A 24,876-nucleotide genomic window follows, 5' to 3' on the forward strand; every position below is an offset into this window, starting at 1 on the left:
TTGAAGTTCTCCTGCTTGAAATGAATGACATTAGTTAGCGATGAGATAATAGGACAAATATTTCCCATAGCAGTTCTGGGCTTGGAGTTGCACTTGTGGTCTCTCCCAAGCCATGATATGCTCACCTCGGGTTAAGCAGAAGCTGCAGCCTCGCGAAGCACAGGTGTCTTGGCACAGGGAGGGTGAGGCAGAAATGTCTCTCCCCTCATGCCTGGCGGGAGGCAGGATCCCTGCTCAGTATCCGGAGCGGAGATGGCTGGCAGACCGTGGCTGGGGACCACAGGGTTGTGTGTCGGTCTGCTGGTGAGGAGGTGTGGTTTGGCAGCCCTCTCTTCAGCACACTCCAGCTGGAAAAGCATGCTGTCCCTCTCAGAGAGGCCATTAAGTGCATATGCCCTGTGGCTGCGGGAGAGAAAAAGCAGGATTTAACTCCAGGGTCTTGTGGTTTGTGAGGTCAGCCTGTAAGGATAGATTCAAGTGTAATGCTAATCAACACAAGTGCTTCAGTCACAGCAGCTCTCCAGAGAAGAAGGAACTTATCAACCATAAAATCACATTAAAACCTATGTATATTAAAATATTTATTTCTCAAAGCTTTACAAAGCCAACTCTGAAATCTCATTTTGTAGCTTCTTATTTTGTTACCACCATCTTGATACCCCTCTGGGGGGTCAGCTCACCAGTGTAATCCCACTTGCTGTACTGGAGAACGTGGTCAGTGCCCATGCAGCCCTCCTGGGATAAGCTTTTGATGTGATGTTTTGTCCCAGAGATGTGGGCGCCAAATACTTCATTCTTGCGTAAATGTTACAGTGCATACTAAAGGTTAATATAGTCAAAGCTCTGAACTCTCTGCTCCCCAAGGTTAAATGAAAAACCACGCTGCCTCTAAATCAGTAGAACAATATTGATGTCACTTGAAATGTGTGTGCTATCTGAATGGGGCTAAGCTACCTTGTAATGCTGTATGAATTTTTTACCTTACTGGGGCACATGTTGTATGGTGACTGTGCTTATAAAATGGGTTTTTGTGGAAAATATTTGACGCTAGACTTCTGCTTCCCAAATGAGCAAAATATGGTTGCTTCCTTGGTGAATGCTAAGCAGACCTTTATAAAATTACTGTCTGTCTCTTAATTTGCTTGTTTGAGCTGCAGCCCTTGGATAATTTAGTGGGGGTTTTTTTCAGTAATTAACCTTTTATACAACACAGTTCTCCAGTTTGTCATGCGAAAATTCAGCGGAGTTCTTACTACATAAAACCAATGCAGTGAGTGGAGGATCAGACCCACTGCCTCAATGAGTCAAAGAAATATCATAAATAAGTATAAAACACATTACTGTTTGTTTGGTTCGTAGGATCACAACGAGCCTCTTCCCTTGCTGCATCAAGACTGGAACAGGCCATGTCTGAAGTAACTATGCAAAGCAGCACAATGAAGCAGGGACCTGTGAAGCTGTGGACAACACTTGAACAAATTTGGCTACAAGCTGGTAAGTCCTGGGCCACTTGGAGTTCCTTTTTCCCTCCAGTGGTGAATCAAATAATATAAGTATTAACAGAGTATTTGAAGTCATTAGTTGAAAATCACTCTATTCCAGCAGAAAATCTGCCTGTCTATCCCAGATGGTTTTTGAAACACCACTTATTTGATTTTGACCCCAAAAAATATTGTAGTAGTGTGATTTTTCAGCTCACCTTTGTTTTTCCAAAACACACAGAAAACTTTAGTAATCACTGTAATACGCTTTTTGAAAAAGAGGGTAGGTAGTTCTTGACTAACAAACGGTAGTTCATGAGGACAATTATTTCCATTATCCTTTTCCTACACGCTCCCCTGTCATAAGACTGGGCAAACCATGTCTTAACTGTGATTTAGACTGAGAGCTTTCCAGTCTTTGCTGAGATTTAAGTGAAAATTATTAGAAAGAGCAAGTTCTGCACTTTGTCCTTGACTGTTTCAACCTCCCAAGGTCTTGTAGGTTGAGTATCAGTTTGAGACACGGGTGCAGAGATGCTACAACAGAGCACATAAGGGGAAAAGAAAACAGTGAGGAGAGACTCTACCCACAAGCAATCTCCAAACCCATGGAAGGGTTTTATGTAGGACATTTGGTGAGGAACAGAATTGCCCAGCACATTATGCCATTTACATTCCAGCGTTTCAGAACTGATAGAGTTCCAACCCTGTAATTTTGTTTTTAGGAGAAGCAGTTTTTCTTCCATAACTGGGCCCGCAGTTGTGCCCTTGAAATTACCTTTGAGTGCTGTGATTGCTTATTAGATGTTTCACCATTTACAATGAAGAAATAAAAGCAGAATCCCCTGGAAAGCTGCTGATAGTTTTCTATTCTTCATGCAGGAGAACCTTTCAAATTCTCATTTCGCTAATCTATGCAATTGACAGTTCTCACACAGGACCTGGCAGTCTCACCCTACTTCTCAGCAAAGATTGTCATAGCTGTTTTTGTGGGTAATTTTCTATCTATTAGACTTTAGTTCTAGAACAAAATAAATTACATTGGTTTTGCTACAGTTTGATTAATATTAACAAAAGAAGTCACCTTATGGAATGGATCGTCCTTTAAGTTAATCACATGTGTTCACCTTAATGACTTGTGTGGATGTAAATTTCAGTAATGTGCTGTGGACTTCAAAATCACCAGCAAGATTTTGCTTTATTCAGGTTATAGTCCTGATTTAAGGCTGCAGAGAAGGCTGATGGGGAGCAAAATAAATGGAGTTTTATTATGATGAGAAGTCAGGTGTCTGTTGTCCATCATCCTGCAGGTAGCTCTAGGCAGTTTATGTTTTTGCTGCTGTCTGAAAAGACAAAAGCAATAAAGACTTAGTGCTTGCTGTGAATTGCTATGATTGCTTTTCAGTGTGAATAGAGCACCTTTCTGAAAGATGTTAATTAATTCTTTTAGAATTTATTAGGTGTAACTTTTCTGTCTTACCACTTTTTAAGCCTTTGTTTTGCTTCATGCTTACTTTTAGCTGGACTTGATTCAGGATTGATATTTTGAAAACATGTACTGTGACTGCTTTGTAATTTCATTACTGAAGTCACTTATTGTTATGGATGCAGCTTAATGAGCTCCTGCTGAGGTACTGGCCGTTCTCTTCTCACAGTAGTGCGGAAGCTGTTGCATTCTGGTATCCTGAGGGATGAAGAGAGATGCAGGTATTTTGGGGTAGTCTTTGCTCTCTATGGAGAAGGGCACAGTGCCTGAATAACTAGAGGGCTTCTTGGAAGTGGGTCGACCTTTTGCTGGTCTTAGTGAATGGAATGATCCAAAGGGTATCACTGACCTTCGCTACTAGGATCTTTCCGTCTGAAAGGAGGGGAAAGGAGGAACAAATATACTTCTAAGAAGTTAGTAACTTCCAAACTAGAGATATTTCATAGACAACAAATTAAACAGAAATGTATGGTTAGAGAAAGTTGAGGTAGTTAGGTGGTTTTGTATTACAGCTCACCCCAAAATTAATGGCTGTGGAAAGCAACAGGCAATTAGTGTAACATTCTGATGCCTGCATATGGAGTCACTTGATATTCATGAAAGGTCTGCATCAGTATGCTGTAGATTTGTATCAGGTTTAGCTTGGACTTGTCCTTTTTCAATCAATGACTCATCTTGTGACTCCAAGCAAGTCGCCTAACTTTTTCATACCTCAATGTCCTATCTCCAAAGGCAAAAAATGTTAAGCTGCCTTTGGGAAGTGACTTGTGTGTTGTTGTTTTTGCTGTCATTAACACTTGGACCTTTTTAGCATGACTCATAAATCCTTAGATAAAATTACTGCAACTTCCTAACCTCATACTGCAGTAGATTTATAACAAAGCATTCGTCCTTCTCAGACACTCCCAGGACGCAGCTGGCTGTGTCTCTGTGCCCGGGTATGGATTGAGATTGCCAGGTTGCAGTCGTGTCTGGGTTCCATTAGAGCCATTGCAGTTCCCATGCCTCCTCATATCCCAGGGCATGAAAACCAATGGTACCAACCCACTGATGCAGTTAGAACTTTATGCACTAAGACTGGGAAGAGGCACACAAAACCAGCTATCCCACAGCTATGCGGGGCTGCTCTTACAGCCCTCCAGCAGCCAGGCCAGGCCACAAAGCCAGCACATACACTTGCAGAAGGGACTGTTAGGGGATGGTAGCTATCCAGTGATGCATACATGGGGCAATCCTTACTGGATCATCCTGCAGCTGCAGTAGGAGTTCCTGCCTTGTATGGAAGTGTCCTCAGTCCCTCCAAGCTGGAGACCCCTTGTTCTCTATGGGTTTCACAATTAGCTCATGAGAATATGTGCGTTCCCTTAACAGTGGCTGAAGGGAAGGCTGTGAACCCTGTGCCAGTAGTTAATCCCTTTTGTGCTGTGATACTTACTTCACCCATAAGAGGGCATTCACTTAGTGGTTTTATCTATAACTTTTCAGTGGTTTTATCTATAACTTTTCTGGGTTTGTGACCAGCATAGTTTTGTAGGGAAGACAATAAAGCACCACCTTTGGATGTGCAGCTGCTAAATCCAAATGCATTGCACTGTAACAGATGCTGTACCTTGTCTTTCCCTGCAGCAATGCCTAGTGGTCTTTGGCAAGCTAAATTTTAGTAGCCTCCTGTAAACAAAGAGCTGCTTGATGGGTCTGTGGTCTCTAGAAAGTCATTTTCTCTTTCAAGCATCAAAATAAAATGGTGGATTCTCATCGTTAATCTCATGTCTAGCCATCTCTTACAGGGCCACCTGGGAGTACAGTCATCTGCAGCAGGGAACTTGACACATTTCCTTAGTGGGCTTCCACATCTTCCTGTTTTCTGCACAGGTAGTCACAGCTTTGGAAGAGTAGTGGGGCTGTCTTCAAAGACTAGAGAGCTCCCCTGCAGCAGGCATGCTTGGAACACTAACAGGCGTATTCTATTTCTAAGTGTTCTGCAGCAAAGGTTGTTAACACAGCTTGTCTGGTCCCTTTTAACAATAACCCCCCCTAGTCCTCTTGAATGTAATGGCTGCTTAAGAAGAGTCATCTTGGAACACTTCAACATTTATGAGCCTAAACATTTTTCTTGGCCCCATGTCTGAGAAACGGCTCATTTCAGGGAGTGCTTAGGAACTGTGCTACAGTGCACATGCTGTGGTGGTGCAGCTCCAGGAGAGGTGGTCATTATGCAATCAATATGCTTAGTTCTTCTCTTTGTTCTGCTTTTCATGGCCGAGAGCTTGAATTCAAGTTTGAGAAGAGGCAAGGAACTTTGGTGGCGCTCGTAAAGCTTGTTAACTCCTCCCTCTTCCTGCAGGAAGAGCTGCAAGGGGAATCCTAGAGATTACTAGTGTTAATACTTCTAAAAGTCATGCCAGTACTACTCCTTTTTGTTTAGAAAATAGAGTCATGCTGTTTGGCTAAGGAAAATATACTTGAAATCGTTCAAATTTATGACCAAAATTTACCTTCATTCGACATTTTTATAAGATCACTTTTGACCCAGAGAGCAAAGCATGTCAGTATTGGAAAGAAATAGTGTTAATAGTTCTAAGCTCTTTGGGTAACTGGCATGAATTCTTATCTGAAGTACATGTGATTATATTTCCAGGCAGTAATAACTGTATGCTCTATTTATACGGAGTATTTTAGAATGCTACAAGCCAGTTTTAATAAGAGTTCTAGTATTCTAGCTTCTGTTACTGTATTATTTTAAGCCTTACTTTTAAATACAAGGTCCACTTTGTTTGTCTTTACTAGTAGTTTATATCCGACAATTTAGCTTCTTGACTAACCCAATACTTTACCAAATATGGCCACTCACAGCAAAGTAGGTCTGGTAATTTGATCTAAGTTTGGCTAAATGCCTGCTAAGCTCAGCCTGTGAACCTCACCAGGTAGACCCTAAGGCTAACTTAAAGGAGCATTTAGAAAAAATGACTAGGATACTATTCTGTGTACTCACAGTGGGACTGGAGTGGGCTACCTGCTGTCTCATTAACATGCTAAAGTTTAACCTAGGAAAAATAGATTATCCTGAACATTCTACAAACAAGAAATGCAAAGAGAGCCAGTGCAGCAGAGAACAGTGAGCTAATGGAAAAACATCTGCTCCCCCGAGTTATGTACAGCAGGAACTTTTTTTTTTTCCCCTTTGCAAAACACTTGTGATTTATTTATTTTATTCCATATGGGCCAGTTCCTGGGAAAAAGCTGTGTTAGAGGGGATGGGCTTTGTTCCACAAGAAAGTGTCCTCAGGGCCAGTGGGCTGAGGACTCCAACGCGCTGCTCCGCGGCCACGGAGCCGGATCCTGGCAGCAGCCAAGGGTGCAGCCAGGCCTCCCTGCTGCCCCTTTGCTCACCCAGCACAGCTTGTGTTTGCACAGCCTGCGCATGGGCACTTCAGTGTTCTTCCTTCTCCAAGCTTTTAGCAGTGCTAAGCCCCTGCACTGATATTAAAAGTGTTTATCCGGTGTGGGAGACATCTTTATTGATATTGCCAGAATAGCTGGATCAGATCCTGTAATGCAGCACTGGTTGTTGAACCAATTCTAATATTTTTCTTTTTTAAAGTGCTTTCAAATTTTAGAATTTCAAGTTTAGAACTGCCCCATTTGCTGCTTGAGTTCCTGAGTTCCATAAATGCTGCTGATTTTTGTGTCTCTTTACAGTGACACAAAGCACTGTGAAATGCTGGAGCCTGGTGATGGGGAGCAGGAGAGAGTCCTTTATTACACTTCCATTTCTGAGGAGGATAAAAGTGTATTGCAAAGATGGCTCCCCTGCAGTATTTACTTTCTAGGGGGGATTAGGAAAACTTCAGCTGGAGATAGAAATGATAACATGAGCTGGTTTTGTCCCCTTTGAAATATTATTAATGAAGTTAAGAAGCCAGCAGTGGTTCTGCTGAGCTTCCTGACTTACCAAGCTCTGTTCTAGACTTGTGGTAGAGATTAAAGATCACAAAATTCCCTATTTCTCTTCATCTGATCATCCTCAAGAGGGATTAATAAGTTTTGTTCTACACTCTCCAGTTTGGTTTGTTTTATTTTCAACAGTGAATTTAAAAAGTCAAAAGGGTTCTTACAGCCTTATGTCAGTACTGGGCATTTGGGATTGCCTCCTCCATTCCTGAGGTTTCTGGATGTTTCTTGTTGCTGGAGCAGGATGTGAAACTTTGTGGACTGGTAATCCTTCGGCCTGGAGAGTTTTCAAAGAGCACATACCATTTCTCAAAATCTGGGACATGCAAACATTCACACATGTCTTGAACATTCGCTTGAGAAGGAAACAGGCAGCAGCTACCAATGGTTTTTGTTAAGCATTCTGTAGAAAATTTGCCAAGAGATGGAGAGAAATCTGTTGCACTGCCAGAGAATGACTGAGGGTACCACAACCTACCATTTCCTCAGCTGCTCAGTAAGTTTGGGTAAGTGATAAAGTGTACACAGTAGTGAAGAAGGAGGCAGGACATTTATTCATACCAGAGACGGAAAGTAGGAATTTATGCTTGACTGGGCTGTGTGGTCATGTTTTGACTGCACCATTTAGTATAGAAGGTAGCTTGTGGCACTTCTGTGCTGCTTCCAGAAGCTTTCACTCTAATGCTGCATTTGTAAATAAAGAAGCTTGGTGGTCATTTCAGGCCCTGTGAGACCCGAAGCTTGGGAATTTAAAGCCAGTCCCTGGACTTCAGTTTGCGTGCAAAGAGAGGATGTAAATCTTTTGCCTCGTTCAGCAGAGCAGGTGGCTGAGCTCAGGTGTATGGGAACAAGCAGCAGTTTCTGTACTTCATTTCTGTATCAAATGTTTGCATCAAATGAAATTACTGTAGTCAGGATATGCCTTGAGGAATCTTCTGTCTAATCTGCCATGAATTGTCAAGCTGCTGCATGCAGGGTGGTGTCATAGCATGGAACAATGACTAAACCTCACCTGCCAGAAAGGAAAGGCAGTGGGGGAACCCTTTGTCATAGTAATAGCTTAGTAGTCACTGCTGGTGGCAGAGCTGTCTCAGAGTGGGTCTTTCCAGCTGGCTAAGGGCTCCTGCAGTAACAAGCATTAATAGCTCTTGAAGGCAGATGATGTGGAACAGAAATCACCTTCCAACACACCCTCACAGATACTCTCACCTTCTTAAGTGTGAAGAGCTGCTCTGCGCTGTACCATCCTGCTGGGCGTTTGGCTGCTACCCTGGCCGTGTCACTGTGCAGTAACGTTTTCAGGGTGGACAAGAGTGGAGTGCTTCAGATGCATCAGGCACACACAACCAAGTGATGGAGAGCAGTCTACTTTGTGGGAGTTAAGTGCTGCCTCTTGGATAACACCAAATGTGATTCACAAGGAACAAAATTTTAACTCTTGGGTTGTTCACGTTGCAGAAAAACATTTCAAATCTGTTTGGTTTCTTTAGGCTAGAATTACAGTTGTTTCTGCAGTGACAAGCACAATCACTCTTGACACTGGTTTGAACTGGGGAATAGGGTCAGTGTTCAAGGTGATGTTGAACAGTTGTGTTTCTCAGACAGCAGTGTGATACAGACATGACTGGAACTGGATTAAACTGTTGTTACACCCCGATGGACTCCCTAACGGGACTCTGCAGTAATTTTATCTTGGACAAAATAAAGGGGCTGACTGTAGGACACCCAGCTTTGTCAGTGTTCTGGGAATTGCTCTGTCTGTGCATTTGTTAGTGGTCTTTGGAGAGCAAGTAGATGATACGCTTCTGCCAGTTTTCACTTGATTAAGGATCTTCACTGTAGATGAGTTTAAATGCTAGCAGAAATAGCTGAAAGAACTAGGAGCTTATATTAGAAGTTAATGAAAATCTCAGTGCAGATGCATTAAAATGGGTGTATCAGTCTAGTTGCAAGTCCAGGCAGAAGGGGCCATAGCCACAAGAGAAGACAACAGGTGTCTGGAAGAACAGCAGAATAGGTTGGATAGTAGTGCAAGAGGACACAAACAGGAGACATGAAGTGGATCTGCGAAAGGAATGAATCGTGCTAGGCTGAACCTTGAAGTCAGCTGGATAGCAGCTCGTGGTCTCAGTGCTGGCACTGAAGTGCAGGCTTCAAAAACTGAATGAAAGGAGAGAGTGAAGGACTGAACCTGTCTTTGCCCATCCATGCAGTGGATGGTCTCTTACCTGTAGGTTAGAGTGCTGAAACGTTCCCAGATGTCATTCACACACACAGTTTCTTGGATTTTGAGAGAGAGACAAATAGAAGAGTGGTACACCCAGGATCGTCCTCTCTCTGCTCAGTAGCATTCAGAGACCTTTTAGTTCAAAACAGACTGTAAATCTGTAAATTTATTTAAATTTTTATGGAGATGGCGTTAAGCAAAAGGGAGCAAGGAAGCTTGGTTTTAGATTCAAAGCTCCGAAGAACGTCAGTACCAAGAACAATCTAGTCCATTAGAGGTTCATAAATGGTTTCCCTGAAGCATTGACCCTTTCACAGATAAGAATTATGGATATTAGATGCCTGTGTCAGCATGAGAAGGTATGCTCTGCTTTGGAGTGGAACTGGATGCCAAGTCTCTGTAACAGAACTTCCTCGCAAAGGCTGCTAATTTGGTTAGATGTTGTTTACAGCATAATTAGGTTATATAAGGAGATAGGCTGATTAATCCAATGGTCAGGAAGCTGCTAACCCAGGTAACATGAAAGCAGGTGTTTCAATACTTTCAGTACTGCTGAGGGTTTTACCATGGTAAATTTAATAGGTCCGTGTTTTTTGCATTTGATTTCTGCCTCTAGTTATGTTTTTATTCCCTGTTACATAAGCGTGTCTTGTTAATCTGTAAATCAAATGAGTGTGTAATAGAAGTGAAAAATGAATTTACAGAAAACACATTTTAATGCAGGCCTAAACGATGTCCTTTAATGTCTATTTTTAGCTGGGTAGCTAAAAATTTTAACACTCATTTCCTTTTGTAACCAAAAGGCACCCCTCTCATTCTTTTCTATGCAAATTAGGCCTCCCACACCATTAAATCATTTTTATTGACTATTGAGCCTGCAAAGAAATGGACTGAACTTTAATATGCTACATTATGATACCATAAAATACAATTTGTAGATCTTATTTAGATTCTGTGTTGCTGCACTTCCTCTAAATAATTGTTATTACTGAAGAAGATTTACAGGCACCGTTGGAAGAATAAGGACTCTCTATTTTGCATGCATTGAAACACCGGCTGTGCGTGATTTCATATCTAAACCCACTTGTTCCCAGTTCTGTTCTGAAATGAAACGAGTCACATGATGCTCTTAGTTGCTAATAGAGCTTTTAGTATGGCAGTATCCAGAACTTCTGCTGACTTCAAGCAGTGCCAGGATTTCACCCCTTCTTTTGTGCTGCTGAGTTTGTGCAAACTTTGGGAATGGAGTGTTCATCTTGAGGCTGTGAATTGTCGCTTTGCACATCCCCAGGCTCATTAATGCCACATGCGTGGCGTCAGCTGCTATGCAGCACTTGGCAGGAAAATGCTCTGTTCCTTGGAAGTGCAAGGAAAATACTGTCCTCCCACAAATTTCTGCATAAGGCTGTGCACATATTCAGCTTGACAAGGTACATGGCCTTGCTTTCTGTTTTTATAGATAGCTGCAGCCTCTTGGAGCCAAGGGAAGGGGATGCAGGCAGAGATTTTATGATTAACCAGAAAGAAATGTATGTGAGTCATTCTGAAAGCGTATAACTCTTCTGAAGGAACTAATATTTTGCTCATGTTGACAGCCTTGGAGAATGACATTTATCTTGTACCACAACCTAGGGATGGCTGAGAAATACTAGAGCATTTTCTGACAGTGTCTCACCCTTCTTCTAGGAGGGTCACCTCAGAAGTGGAAGGGTGTTCAGCCATGCTGTCACTTCACTATAGAATCATTTTTAGTGTACCAGTAGGAATGCCATTTGTGATCCCAGTCTGATGTCAGGCCAAGGTGGAGCCTTCCCATGGTCAGGCAGGGGACTGCCTTTGAGATGCTTCCCTGCTCACCTCTAGCAAGCTCCACGTCACCGTGCCAAGTCCCCACAGTCATCTGGGTCTCCCAGTGTTTTGAAATTGCAGTTTCAAAGCTGTTCAGGAGGAATTTTCACTCTTATTTCCTCCTTCCCAGAGAGAGACTTCCCGAGACTATTCACTGCCTTTAAAAGTCAGGACATTTAAGGCTGTGTCTAATTTCAGAATAGTTTTTCTAAATCTGGAGTCTGAATTAGTAGTTTTGAATTGGACTCTTGAACTGTCAATACTTACTGCATGACATCAGTTTAAAAAAAAAAGACACTAAACAAGTTTTTGCAGTGAGAACATGTAGATGTAGAACACAGATTATGGATCAAAGAGCAATGCCTGCTGTATGAAGTAAGAGAATTATCTACATACATGCTTACATGTGTGTATGTATGTGTATATATATATATATATATGTAAAAAAACAGTTTCCCTTTTCAATTACATGTGGCAGTGAAAACTGAGTATCACTTTTGACCTTTTGAATGAATTTAATAAATCTAGAATTAGAATGGACTGTTTCTTTTGGAAGGGGCCTACAACAATCATCCAGTCCAACACCCCAATCATCTAGTCCAAATCCTGAGAAATGTTAAAGTTCAACCATAAGATATGTTATGAAATTTATAATGAGAAATTATTTTATTAACAAGTTGACATTCAAACACATAAGTATGCCTCTTACATATTTTTTTCTAAGAAAACCACTAACATAGTGGCTGATACTTCAAGCAAGTAAATGAGCAGTCTCTTCCAAGAGGTGTATTTTGTTTTTCTGTAATGTATGAGGATGTAAACGGGTAAATACACAATATAAATAAATCTATATTATAAAGGTCTTTTGATTTTAACAGTCTCTGAAAAATGAAGACAGTTGTCTCACAAACTTGCCAAATAAGCAGAGAAAAACACTCAATCATCTTTCTAAATGGGAAAATACTCTTTTAAGTAAGTTATCTAGTGTCCAGCTCAGATGTATCCTATTACTCTGACATTTTTGAAGTTCTCAGTAGACAACGATGACTTCTTCTGTTCTTTTTCCCCCACAGAATTTTTGGAAATGTATGTGATGACTCCAAGTAGCTACCAGCCCTGCTTCTTTAGGGCTCATTTCAGCAGTGGAGGAATCCTTAAGGCCTCTGTCAGGACACCACCCAAAAGTGGCCATGAACATCCCTACAGATGCCTTAGCATTAGGCAAAGATACATTCAGTGAATCCAGTCATGATAGGAGGCACTAACCATAGTACTAAGCATTGTGCAGGATCATGGCCTCATGTTTTAATATGCTTAAGACTGATGATGTATAATTAATATGAGGAAAGGTCTCTGCTTCATTTCATCTAATGGTAGGGTGTTTTTTGCTTTATTTTTATGGCTTGGTGTTTTGTTTTTCCTTCAGCTGAACTCTTCCTGGAACAGCAGCACCTCAAAGAAGCAGGCTTTTGTACCCAGGAGGCAGCTAGTCTCTTCCCCACATCTCATGCTGTACTGTACATGCGTGGGAGGCTTGCAGAGATGAAAGGCAATTTGGAGGAGGCTAAGCAATTGTATGATGAAGCGCTCACAGTGAATCCAGCTGGAGTGGAAATTATGCACAGCCTGGTGAGTTTGCAGGGGCTCAGCTCCATTATAGTATTTATGTTCCTGATTAACTGTAATAAGAGGGGAGAGGGCTCGTGCTTGCTCTGGATGCCATTGTCTTCCTAATCCTGAGAGCAAGTGACTGTTCCAAGAATAAATTGGGTCGTTTGAACCTCTATTTCAAGACTGGATTGAATGTTTTTGACTAATTAGGACTTGTGTCAAAAGTAAATATTTTAGTTGACAAAGGCTGATAGTTTTGGAAGTCAGTTCACTGCTTTGTCTTTGCTGCTTTTTCTACTAACTGCTACGCATTTTAAATAAGCAGTACACTGATGTTTGAAAGATCTGAACTAAGTAACTATAGATAGATAGATAGATATGGGGTTTGTAAACCTTAGGCTGATTTCTTTTGTCTACTCAAATCAAGGTAAACTAAGAGTTTACAATAAAATGCATCTGTTACTGTTGTAAGCTGCAGCTTAGTTCCAGCCTTGTGTAGGGTTCCAGTGACTCCACATTTGTGGGGTTTTTTTTGGTAACACTCCTACCCAGCAAGTATTCTTTTTCTGTGGCACCAAGCCCAAAACAAACTGTTTTCCAGACACAGGGCCTAGAGCTTAATAACAGTAATAATTATACAGAGAGCTTTGTGGAAGACCAAAACCCACTTCTCTTGTGTCATCACAACAGTTAATCATATTTCATCAATGGTGTGTCTTGTTAACTGTAGCCCTTACCAGGTCTCTCTGGGATTTTAGAAGTTTGTCTTGACTAATTTAATTTGTACAGGAGTTCTATGTCCATGTGACTACTTAGTGTCTTTGCTAGCACATTTGTATCTCCTGGCATAAATTTGGTCCTGATGAGGTTTGCTGGCAACCCCAGAACTGAAGGGGTATCAGTGTACTAGAGATCAAATGTTAAGTGAAGTTATAATTGAGAGAAAATAGTAGAACCTACAGGCAAAGAGCAAAATATTTGGTAATAATAAATGTTCAGTACAGAAATAGCAATGAATAGCTGGTGCATGTCAGGAGAACGTTATGAGACTGCTGTACACGTGTCAGGCTTCCATGGGGCAATAATATTACTTTGTTGTTGTAATACAGCCTTTACAAATTCACTCAGTAAAAACCTAGCTAGATGGAATGATGTTCTTTGCTCTGTGTTATGATTTCAGAGAAGTTGCTGATACTAGAAAAGCCATCGAATTAGATGCCAACATGATACTAATAGCTCTCATTTTTGTCTTATTTTATGGACATAACCACATCCTGTGTCTTCACATTTCAGTTGCTTGCAATTTTCTGAAACTTTAGTAACTTGGAATAAAAATTTCCAGGGTGCACATCACAGATGTTCTGACCCAGTTTACTTCAGAAAATGTCGTCCCAACATGGCTTAGCTGTTTCTGAAAAGGAGGCTAAAGAAGAAACCTTAAAAGCTTCTGCGATACCTTCTTTACTGTGCCTTAGTGTCTCTAGGCTTTGTTAGGAATGGGTAACATATAAATGTACTTTTTACCATCCCTGAGAAAATCTTTCCTAGGTTATCCAAGTTGTAACCTTTAAAAAACACATACATGCTTAGTAGGCAAGTATTTCTGAAAGCTTTAAGGAGTCTGTGAATGCTTATTCCCCTCACACTAGGAATTTTCAAGAAGGGCAAGAGGAATGACCCTTGTAACTGAAGGCCTGTCTGTCTCACTTCAGTGACTGGTAAAATTATAGAGATTATTCTGGCAGGTATTGAAAAACACCTGAAAGACAGTGCAGTCATTGGTCACAGCCAGCATGGGTTCATGAGGGCACCTGCCCCGGGGCAGCCCTGGGTGCACCTAACAGCATGGGGCACAAGAGGCTGGAAAGCTGCTCCACAGAAAGGGACCTGGGGGTCCTGGTCAGTGGCAAGTTCAGTGTGAGCCAGCAGTGCCCTGGCAGCCAGGAGGGCCAAGCATGTCCTGGAGGACATCAGGCACAGCATCACCAGCTGGGCAAGGGAGGGGATTGTCCCACTCTGCTCTGCACTGGGGCAGCCTCACCTCCAGTGCTTGGGGCAGTTCTGGGATCCACAATATAAGAAGGATATTAAACCATTAGAGAGCATCCAAAGGAGGGCAACCAAGACAGTGAAGGGTCTCCAAGGGGAGCCATATGAGGAGCAACTGAGGTCACTTGGTCTGTTCAGCCTGGAGGAGACCGAGGGAACACCTCATTGCAGTCTGCAACTTCCTTATGAAGGGAAGAGGGGCAGACACTGCTCTGTCTCTGTGGTGACAGTGACAGGACCCAAGGGAATGGCCTGACATGTCAGTGAAGGTTAGGTTGGGTATTAGGGAAAGGTTCTTCACCCAGAGGATGGTCAGGCACTGGAATGGGCATCCTAGAGAAGTGGTCACAGCAGCAAGCCTGCCAGAGTTTAGGAGGTGTTTGGACAATGCTGTCAGGCACATGGTGTGACTCTTGGGGCTGTCTTGTGTGAGACCCAGAGATGATCTCGATGGTCCTTGTGGGCCCCTCCCAATTCAGAGTATTCTGTGATGATGTTTTGGTCAAGGGTGGATGTAAAATTTACAAGAGTTGAAAAAGACAGTGAGATGAGAAATTTGGGGGCAGAGACTCAGTCTGTAAGCAAGTAAGGAAGAGGAAAGAAACTGAATAACAAAGTGAGAGAAATAAGGATAGATAGAAAATAGGGTAAGATAGGTAACACCAGATAAGGCTGGAAGATAAGATGAGAAGACACATAGATGGAGGGGTGGACATGCTGGAAAGGGTGAAATAAAGGGGTCAGTCTTAGGAGAATGACAAAGGAGCAGGAACCTATAAGAGCACTTCCTTTCCATGTGCTCCAGTCTGCTTAAGATTGTGGCTCTTCCCACCCTGGTGCCAGCAAATACCAGTGAAAATCACTTACTTAAGCATGTACCTCACCTCCTTTAACTTGGCCCTGCTGGCAGCCTGTGGTTCACACCTGTTAGCTAAGATAGCAAAGGTCTGGTCTATCCCTGCTGATACCATGAATCATGGCAGTAGTTACATGATGGCACATAATGGTATTCCTTTGTGTGCTTTTCCAAAAGCTAGGAAATTGCACATAACAAGTTAGAAGCATCTGATGAGCACTATAGAAAAGTCTGTAAAGAAATTAATCATTCTGCCTTCAGAATAGAGCTGGAATAATGTGCAGTAAACAAGGCTTTTAGGGCTATGCATCAAATAAAAAGGGCGAAAATAAAACACTGAATGGCTGCTAGCTAAGTGATTTTGTCCTGTGTACTGAATGAGACACTGTCCCCATGGAGAGCTTAAGACTGGGTTTATGCAATTGAGGATGTAATGTAACAAGTGGTAAATTCTGAATCTCCTTGAGGCCATCAGAAGAAAACTGAATGTCTTTCTGAAATGTATGTATTAGTCAAGTACTAGCTGTACTTTTATTAAAAATACAAGTTCTTGAGCACAGTATGTTCAGTCCCCTACCGGAGGGAAATATATGTCTGGGATTATGCAAGAGGGCAAACTAGATTTAATCAACTAGTTCCAAGGGGTTTGAAATTATGTGAGACACATACACAAGCAGCTGGAATTAAATTCACACAGGTTTCGGTGTTGGTCCCCCCAGTTTGGATACATTGTTTTCCCACTCTAGTGGTAGTGTTGTGGATATGTAATAATTTAGAGAAAGAGGATCTGGTTGTGAGAATTAGTTTGAGTTGGTACAATTGTCATCCAACTGACCTAATCCACTTAAAGGGAAAACTCTGCTGTAGACAGTGCCTAGCCTCCCTGGTGTATCAGCATCAATTAGCAAAGTAGTCATGTCTCTTCCCCTGGGCTTTCAGAACTGGGTTGTCAAAGCTATATTTGGAAAAACCCAGCCTGAAGAGTGTTGCTGGCTTTAAATGAAGGGCACAGATCTAGCAATGAATGAGTCCATTGGGTGTCAGTAACTTCACCCTTACATGAGGTACACTCACCACCATAATACACACAGTCTGTTTCTCTGCACAGCTGAAAATGGCTGTGTTTTGCTGTGACTGTAGGATGTTTACAATAGCTGTCAAATCAGCATGCTTTCCATATAAAGCACGCTGCTGCATGGCAGAGGGGCACCGTGCAGCAGCACTGCAGTGCCAAGCACATCCCAGGGGGTGGGTGCCATGCTCTGCTTCGTCCGAGGGGCCTTTGGCACTTGGTGTCCAATGCTGTGGTTAGGAGACCACGGGCACTTGGAAAATACCACACAGTTGTGCTGCTTCCTGTAACACTTGCAGTTTCTGAGTGGTGTCACTGGATCCTTAAACCTGTATCAGGAATCCACCATTGGCCTTTACAAAGTAAGTAATACTGGCTAATACCTAATCTAAGGAAGTATATTTGTTGGGGAATTTTGTTATCATTGTCAAAGACATATAGAATCAGTTTTCGGGGCTCTTTGAAGCATACTCCTAGTGAGGTGAGCAACTACTCCTTTGGTTAGATAGTTGTTTGCTGCCAGAAACAATTAACTTGGGTTGACTCCTAAAAATTGTACATCCTGTGAGACCGTGGTTTCTTTAATAAATATGACTTGCTAGGGTTCTTTTTCCACATTGCTCCTGATTCTGTCTCACATATTTCTGTCATCCTTTCCTTTACTAGAACAGCCCTGTTTCTTTCTTCCTCCCTTTCACAGGCTCCTTCTGGGCCCTGCTTGCAGGGGTCATAGAGCACTTCTCCCTCCGAGGGGCTGATGGAGTTTCTACTGAGCAGGTATATTTGCTGGTCTAGAAACAAGAGCTTAGTCCGTATCTCCTTGTCTTACACTGTGGCCTCTGACAGCACATTTCTACAACCAAATAACTATGGCTTACTTCTTTCAGTATGTACCAAATTTGGTTATATAACATCATGCAATACACAGCTTTGGGATGGTGATAACAGAATTGACATGTGCCCAACCAAGTCAGAAAATATAACATAAGCTGGAGCAGATGATACCTCCTTGTAAAGCGATACACAAATCCACCTACCTGTATGTAACTAGAGAAAGACACTGAAATTTGTTAGTTCTCAGCCACAGTGCATTCAGTACCATTCTCACTTTTGATTCAGAGGAGGAGAAAATCAATGCCAGCACATTGGACTTGAGTCCTAAAGCTCTATATGTAATATTGCAAGTCAGACTAAAAACTGAGATACTCAGAAGACTCCTGCCCAGGATGCATCTCACATAGCACCTTGTCAAGTCACAGCAATTCTCAACACATTTTAGTTCAGGGAAGAGGAGAAAGAATCGTCTGTTTCAAAGGGAAGAAAATGGGTACCCTCATCTCCATCACTCTGCCAGATTTAATGAAAACAGTAAGAAATACCATCAAAACAAAGCAAAAAAATTTCTTGACTTACACTTGGATATTACTGAATGCAGTGGAAAATTGATGATTCTTTACTTCTCTTGAAGGTTGGGGCAAGGGCAATAAGGTTGGTATCAGAATGCCATGTAGCTGTCTGCCCTACCTCATCCCTATCCTTGATAGCAAACCAAAGTGAACGGTATATTGGGTTTTGTTTGTAACGTGTCCCTATTCATAATGTTTTCTTGTGACCACATGAACAGGTGGAAAACATGATCTTGTGAACACATACTTGATTTGTTCCATAAACGAAATCAAAGAGAGTTTACAGCTAACAGAGGTGGTGCTAATCAAGAGAGTTGTTCTTTGGCTGTCATCTGCACCACGAAACATAAGGTTGGTGGCCATACAGGAAGGGTTCACAGTCACAGAATACTCTCCAACTGAAGTTGGAAAAACAAGTTTCCCAATCCCTTGGGTTTATGTCTCCTAAGCCAGGCCAACAAATTGACTGTAGGCTGTTTGGTGACCATCGTTTTCCAAGATGAGTGTAGGTTGTGGCCTTTCCACAGGAAGTCCTGGTTATTTTTATGGGAGAAGATCTTTGTGGTAAATGCAGTTGGGAAGGTATCACCCACGTACCAGGATCATGGAATGGTTGAGATTGGAAGGGATCTTGGGGGATCTTATAGTCCAACTCCCTGCTTAACAGGTTCAGCTAGAGCAGAGTACCAGGACCGTGTCCAGCTGGGGTTTGACTATCTCCAAGGATGGAGCAACCACTGTGTGATCTCTTCCAGTGTTTGATCCCCCCTTACAATAAACAAAGCTTTTACTAACGGTTAAATAGAATTTCTTGCATTTCAGTTTGTGCCCATCCAGTCGCTGGATACCCCTGAGAAGTTCTAAGAGATTCCACTTCTTTACACCTTACCATCAGATATTTACCTGTGCTGATAAGGTGTCCCCTCTCTTCTGCAAGGCTGAACAGTCCCAGCTCTCAGCTTTTCCTTGTATGACAGGTGCTCCAGTCCCTTAATGATCTCAGTGCCCCTTTGCCTGGACTCTCTTCAGTATGTCCACATCTTCCTTGTACTGGAGAGCCCAGAACTGGACAGAGTACTCCAGGTGTGGCCTTACCAGTGCTGAGTAGAGGGACAGGATGAACTCCCTCGACCTTTTGGCAGCACTCTGCCTAATGCAGCCCAGGATACTGTTAGCTGCCTTTGCTGCAAGGGCACATTGCTGGCCCATGGCCAGCTGCTTGTTCACCAAGTCCTTTTCTGCAAACCTGCATTTCATCCGGTCATTTCCCCTGCCAAAGTGAATCTGAAGCTATTACCAGGATTTTTTTCTGCAAGTAGATACTAAACATAACATTGGCATGACTGTATCAGGTCAGGCCAGAGGTTCAACTACTCCTCCTCACCAGCAGTGGCAAAGAAGTGCCTAGGAAAGAATGAGGCCAGGGCAGGCGTGTGTTGTACATCTAAGGTTAGGACTTAGCTTGGGGTCATCCCAAAGTAGAGGTAGATTCTACTTGCATAGTAATTCCCAGTGGATTTCTCCTTCATGAACTTGTCTTGACCTGTGTTAGAGCTTTCATCATCCACAATATCCTTTGGCAAGGAGACCCACAGGTCTCCTTTCTGCTGTACAAAGAACTGCCAAATTCTCTATGTTCTTGATGCAGCTCTTCTTAGCCACACTGATGCACCTTATTCTCACTTTGGAAGGCGTAACTTACTGCTGATTCTTACTCATTCCCCTCCCATTACTGATTTTGCAGGTATCTGTCACTGAACCAGTTCCGTTCCTTTCATCATTGCTCTTGCCTCTCTCTGAACTTCTTACAGTTCTTTTTAAGATGAGCAGGCTAGAACAAATAATGTGCTTTGAGAAAAATAGCTTAGCTTTAAAGGCAATGTTGTAGATGCAGTGTTTAAAAAAACCCTCTCCACCCCTTGGTCTTTTACTCATGTAATTATATACATTTTCATAGAAATACAGTGTTCTATTTCAGGTGTTTTGTATTAACCTGATTTTGTTATCAAAGCTCTGTTTCCATCTCATGCCTGTAGGGGCTGGATTTTATTTTCTGAATGGTCAGCATCTCTGATAAATGCATGGTTATATATAATAGCAGTAAGAAGTGAAACACTTGTCTCAGGTCCTTGCAGAGATGTCGGTGTCCCAGTCTGAATACAACACAGCCAGCAAGTGTGCCGTTCTAGTCCGATATAGATATATAGATATATATATCTAAATATACATTTAATTTCCTTGCCAGAGACATCCTTTTAGCTGGCAGAACACAAATCTTGCTCTGCTGGTAATGCTAGAAGCTGAAGAGCTTGATTGAGAACAGATTTTTTTTTAGATTATGTTCCTTTTGCCTAAGATAAGTGCATTGCTCTTGATTAGATTTGAGCGTTTAAAAACTATATGATGCCTTATTTAAATCTTCTGCTCTTAATTGTTCAGTGGAGTGCAAGGGCTGAATAAAAAGAAAAAGACTTTGCAAAGTCTTGGACGGTTTAATTTGGCCTTCATTGTGTACTTAAGATGCAATTTCATGTTCATTTTAGTAGAAGAGTCAACCTATTGTCTCCAGACTCGCATTTGGTAGCATCAGGGTAATTTGAAGACTACAGTTTCTACTGATTAGAACATGGAAATGAATTATTTCTGTTCATTTATTTCATTTTACCTCACAGTATGGTGCATGCATCCTTGTTTTCAAAGGCATCCATTCACATAATAAAACATAGCTTGATTGCTTAATATTTTCAAGGATGACATGCATTACTTCCCTGGGGATTTGTTTCATGCTGCTATGCAGTAATGATATAAATCACAGGGCAGATTCTCTGCATGGGTAAATTATCATGGCTCCGTCATACCAAGGTCTGTATGTCTTATAAGGTAGCTAGGATGCTAATTAAAACCATTTTTACCTTGACAACTGAAATTAGAATGCTTTCTGTGCTTAAATGTGAGAACGAAAGAGCATAGTTTTCACATTAATAGAGTTATTTGTCTTCTAAGGAGCTGCTTCATGTCTGTAGTTTACCCAATTTGTTGGCTATTTTGTAGATAGGTATGCCATGGTCTGTTTCCATTTTCTAGTGACATTTCTTGCTCATTTTTTTATATTTGTGTACAGAGAATTGAACATCACAATTAAAATGCATCTGCCGGTTGTTAGGACAACTGTGCATTTGTCCTAAGTGTAATTAGGTGGATAATTGTATCTAGAGAGACACAGTGAGCGACCTGTTTTTGTCTGTTCTGGAGAGACTTCTTCCTGGCTGCATGAGATGCTGCTCCCCTTGCTCCTGTTTAGGCAAAGGTAGTAAGCAGAGTTAAGGACTGGGCAATTTTGAGGAACTGGACAGTTGTACTATTTTATGATACTGAGAAATAGTTTTCATTATCACACCTACTACTTAAGGGGAATCTTTGAGAAACTGCTGTCATAAGAACTTGAATTTCAGTAGGTAATGCCTGCAAAATAACTATTCTTTACAATACAAAACCACTGAAGATTTACTAGTAATACTTTCTAAGGGTCTGGGGTTTTTTCCTTAATAGACATATACTTTATGTTCGTTACATTAAATATTTTGGATGGTATCAGATGTAAAATGTAAAACAGAATGTAAAACCTGCTTCAAGAGAGGGCTATTTTAAGGTTTGAATGTATGTATTGACTACAGTTTTTAATTACATTCTGTCTGTTTGATCCTGGGTTGGTGTGGCTTATGAGTTATAGTAAAAAGGCATAGAAATAGAAATATACAAACCAATACTGCATGTTAAAGTGCTTCAGATACTCCTTATAGCATATCCTTCAAGCCTGAGGAGCCACAAGCCGTGCTGCTGGGGCTGTTTGGGAGGTGCTGCTGCAGAGGGGATCTCTTGGTGTCTCAGAAAGAGAGACACAGAGCACCCAAAGCAAATGTATGAGAACAAGAGAGCTCCAGGTTTCTCTTCCCAAACTAAGCACCATTTCCTGGTATTTATCAAAGCACTTCAGGCTGGGGCTTTGCTACTGTTGAGCAACAGGGGTGTGCCTTTCTCTTCCAGAGAGCAAAGAACTGCAACTCAGTCATTTTCCATTGAAGGCAATTCAGTGGAGAGGCTGGAGAGGAGGTGGAGCCCTGGCTCTCACCATTGCTGGCACGGCCAGCTCTGCTGCACTTTCAGCTCTGATTATGTGTCACACTTTACTCTAAACCTCTGTAAAACAGGGATGAAGCTACTAATCTACTTCATCTGGGGTTTGTGGAGCTTAATTAATATCTGCACACACTTTCAGATGATAGACACGCTGTAAGCACAAAATCTTACTTATTCTAGTTATATGTCTAGATTCCTTTATTCATGTGGGATTTGGGACCACAAATTATTTTGGACAAAGTACTGCAACTGTTCAGCACAAATGATGTGCTTTACAGCTTTGAGTACCCTTATGTCCCTAAATATAAGTAGTGCTGCAAACATTATTGCGATGGGAGTGGGATTTAGGAGGCAGATCTGCAAACTGTTTCTTCCTCTAGCAAGTATTTTTTTTCAGTAGAGGAATATGCTGTGCCTGTGTGGTGTGCCTTGCCCTCAGCTGTATTGATAAATTCTTACAGTGATGCTGTGAAGGACAGAGTAAAACAGAAGCAAATGTGACTCTGACAACCTTCTAGCACAGCCCTCTCCTCTTCCTGGGGATAAGATATGACAACGCCTGCAAAAAATAGCTTTTTGCAGGGAGGTGGGAGGGTGCTTCCTTTCTCTGGCAGTGAATGTATCCTCCTGCTCTGCAAATTCAGTGCAAGCAGAACACCCTTGTACCAGTACAGTTCTGCAGTTTTTCCCTGGTGAGAGGGGGTTTGGATTTTAAGGGAGAGATGACAGACCTAAAGGTAGAAGGTGCAGTAAAGCAACAGTCATTACAAGCAATTCCAAAAATGGAGCAACCTTGAACAAAAGTGCACATTTTTTTTCTTTTCCTTCCTTAAGCAAGTAATAGTGACAGTCAACAGGAGATTCAAGCCACCCAGAGGAAGACCAGTGACGTCTTTTGCACTGCAGCTTTGAGAGCTACAGACACTGGGACTCTCTTAGGTCTACCTAATATGGAGTGCACAAGAAAACACTGCAAGGGTGAATTTGCTAAGTCCTAATATCCAGCAGGATATTTTTGGACTGCTCTGATAGTACAAAACATTTAAGCATTTCAGCCCACCTCACAAGTTTTCCCTTGATGTCCCTGTATGCTGTGAGCATTTTTTCTCACTACTTTTTTTTTTTCTGTTCAATGCACTGCATTTCTCCAGTACATTTGGAGAACAGGCAGATGGTGATATATAGGTGCATAAGAGAAGGGGAGGGGAAAGAATTGGAAGGAACATAGAAGAGACAGAAAAAAGCATAGGCTGCTGCCTACTTTAAAAATACCAAGATAAAGCATTGACCGTTCAGACACAGTTAAAATCGCTTTTTTCTTCTTCCATTAGCTGCTCAATAGCATGTTTCTTCCTTTTTCATCTCTCTCCACCTTGTAGATTTCTGCAGGACGTGAACCCAACTTTGATGGCTTTTTTAATACTATTTATTTGCTATTTTATCCAAGAAAGGTAAAATTCACTAAGAATCTTAAGTGCACTTAGGTCAGAAGCTTGTTCCGGTGGTGTTGAGGGAGTATCGGAAAACAACAGAACAAACAATCCAGGACCAAGAAATTGGGAGGAAGTCCTCAGCCCTTTGGAAAACTCAAGTCCTGAGGCAGGAACTTACTATACTTTTCCTGTTTGCTCTTTGTGACATCTAAACTTGTGCATTTTTTACGTGCTGAAAACATTCCTCTTGCTCCTTTCCTCTTGTCCTTCCTCATGCTTCTATAAAGCTCTAGTCTATCAATGAGCTGCTGTTCAGTATTCCTAATGTGACTTTTGCCTGTTTTTGCCAAAGTAGTTGAGAGACTGCCTGGCTGGAAAAAGATGGAGTGCAGGAGGGAAGCCACAGGGAGATGAACAACCTGTGATCCTCAGGGATGGGCAAAAGAGAGCTTGACTTGTCAAGGTAATAAAACACAGACTGGGAAGGGATACATCTACTCTCTGCAGGTACATGTGGAAGCAAAGAGGGAATGCTGTGGGGAGAGGAAAGCTGCATCAGCTAGAGGAGGCAGCTTTGCTCTAAGTTGCTGCTGCAGATGGAAGAGGGTTCCCAGCCACTGGTGCAGAGAGGTTCTGAAGCAGCCTTCCTAGGTCATGATGTGGAAAGAACAGTCTCATCCCTCTGATACTTCAGCTTGATCAGTTTATGAGGGAGAGACTGGATCACCCCAAAAGCAGGACTTTACCAAACCCAAATTAGTGGTTGCCCAGACCACCAGTGACTGAATTAATAATGTACTTACCTGTGACCTGAAATGCAGAATATGCAGCTAAAAATATTTTGCAGGTCTGCCTTCTGTCCTGCCTTCCTATTTTCATTTCCTGCTGAAGAACTTCTATTCTCAGAAGCATTTTGTAATTATTTTGCTGTTTATTGTTTTTTAAATTAGAGGTGGAATTTGAATGTTAGTAGGGCTTCCCTGGGATGCAGCCCTGACTTCCATTTTTTACATATATTTTTAATGAGTTGTCGAGTGTCTAGTGTGTCGTGAAGTGGAATGATGGATGTAGCTGGACTCAGGAGAGTTGCATGGAAATTCTCTTAAACAGCATTGTGGCAGCTCAGCTCTATTGACAATAACATCAAGTCGGGTTTAATAGTGTAGTTCTTGATTGAATGAATCCACCCTGTAGGAAACAGTATGACCTTCCTGTGTGTGCTCAACACAAAAAAAATCAATGTTAATCCCTTGGGAGGAAAAATACAAGATTAATGGAACAGTTGAGTGAGTCTAATGAGAATCAGATGGCAAGAATGT

At 41.9% G+C, this 24,876-nt stretch overlaps 1 protein-coding gene across 5 annotated transcripts in view; it reads left to right on the forward strand.

Moving 5' to 3' along the window:
* TTC7A (tetratricopeptide repeat domain 7A) overlaps positions 1-24,876 on the forward strand; it is a gene marked incomplete at its 5' end in the record, with an annotated part of 166,584 nt that overhangs the window by 118,296 nt on the left and 23,412 nt on the right. For all 5 annotated transcript variants that reach the window (XM_082302416.1, XM_082302418.1, XM_082302417.1 and 2 more), the window contains 2 exons: positions 1,360-1,494; positions 12,420-12,622. In XM_082302416.1, coding sequence (XP_082158542.1) covers positions 1,360-1,494; positions 12,420-12,622 — 338 coding nt within the window. The remainder of the gene's footprint in view (positions 1-1,359; positions 1,495-12,419; positions 12,623-24,876) is intronic.

This window comes from Coloeus monedula (genome assembly GCF_965178545.1).
Source record: "Coloeus monedula genome assembly, chromosome: 2".
NCBI classification, from domain to species: domain Eukaryota; kingdom Metazoa; phylum Chordata; class Aves; order Passeriformes; family Corvidae; genus Coloeus; species Coloeus monedula.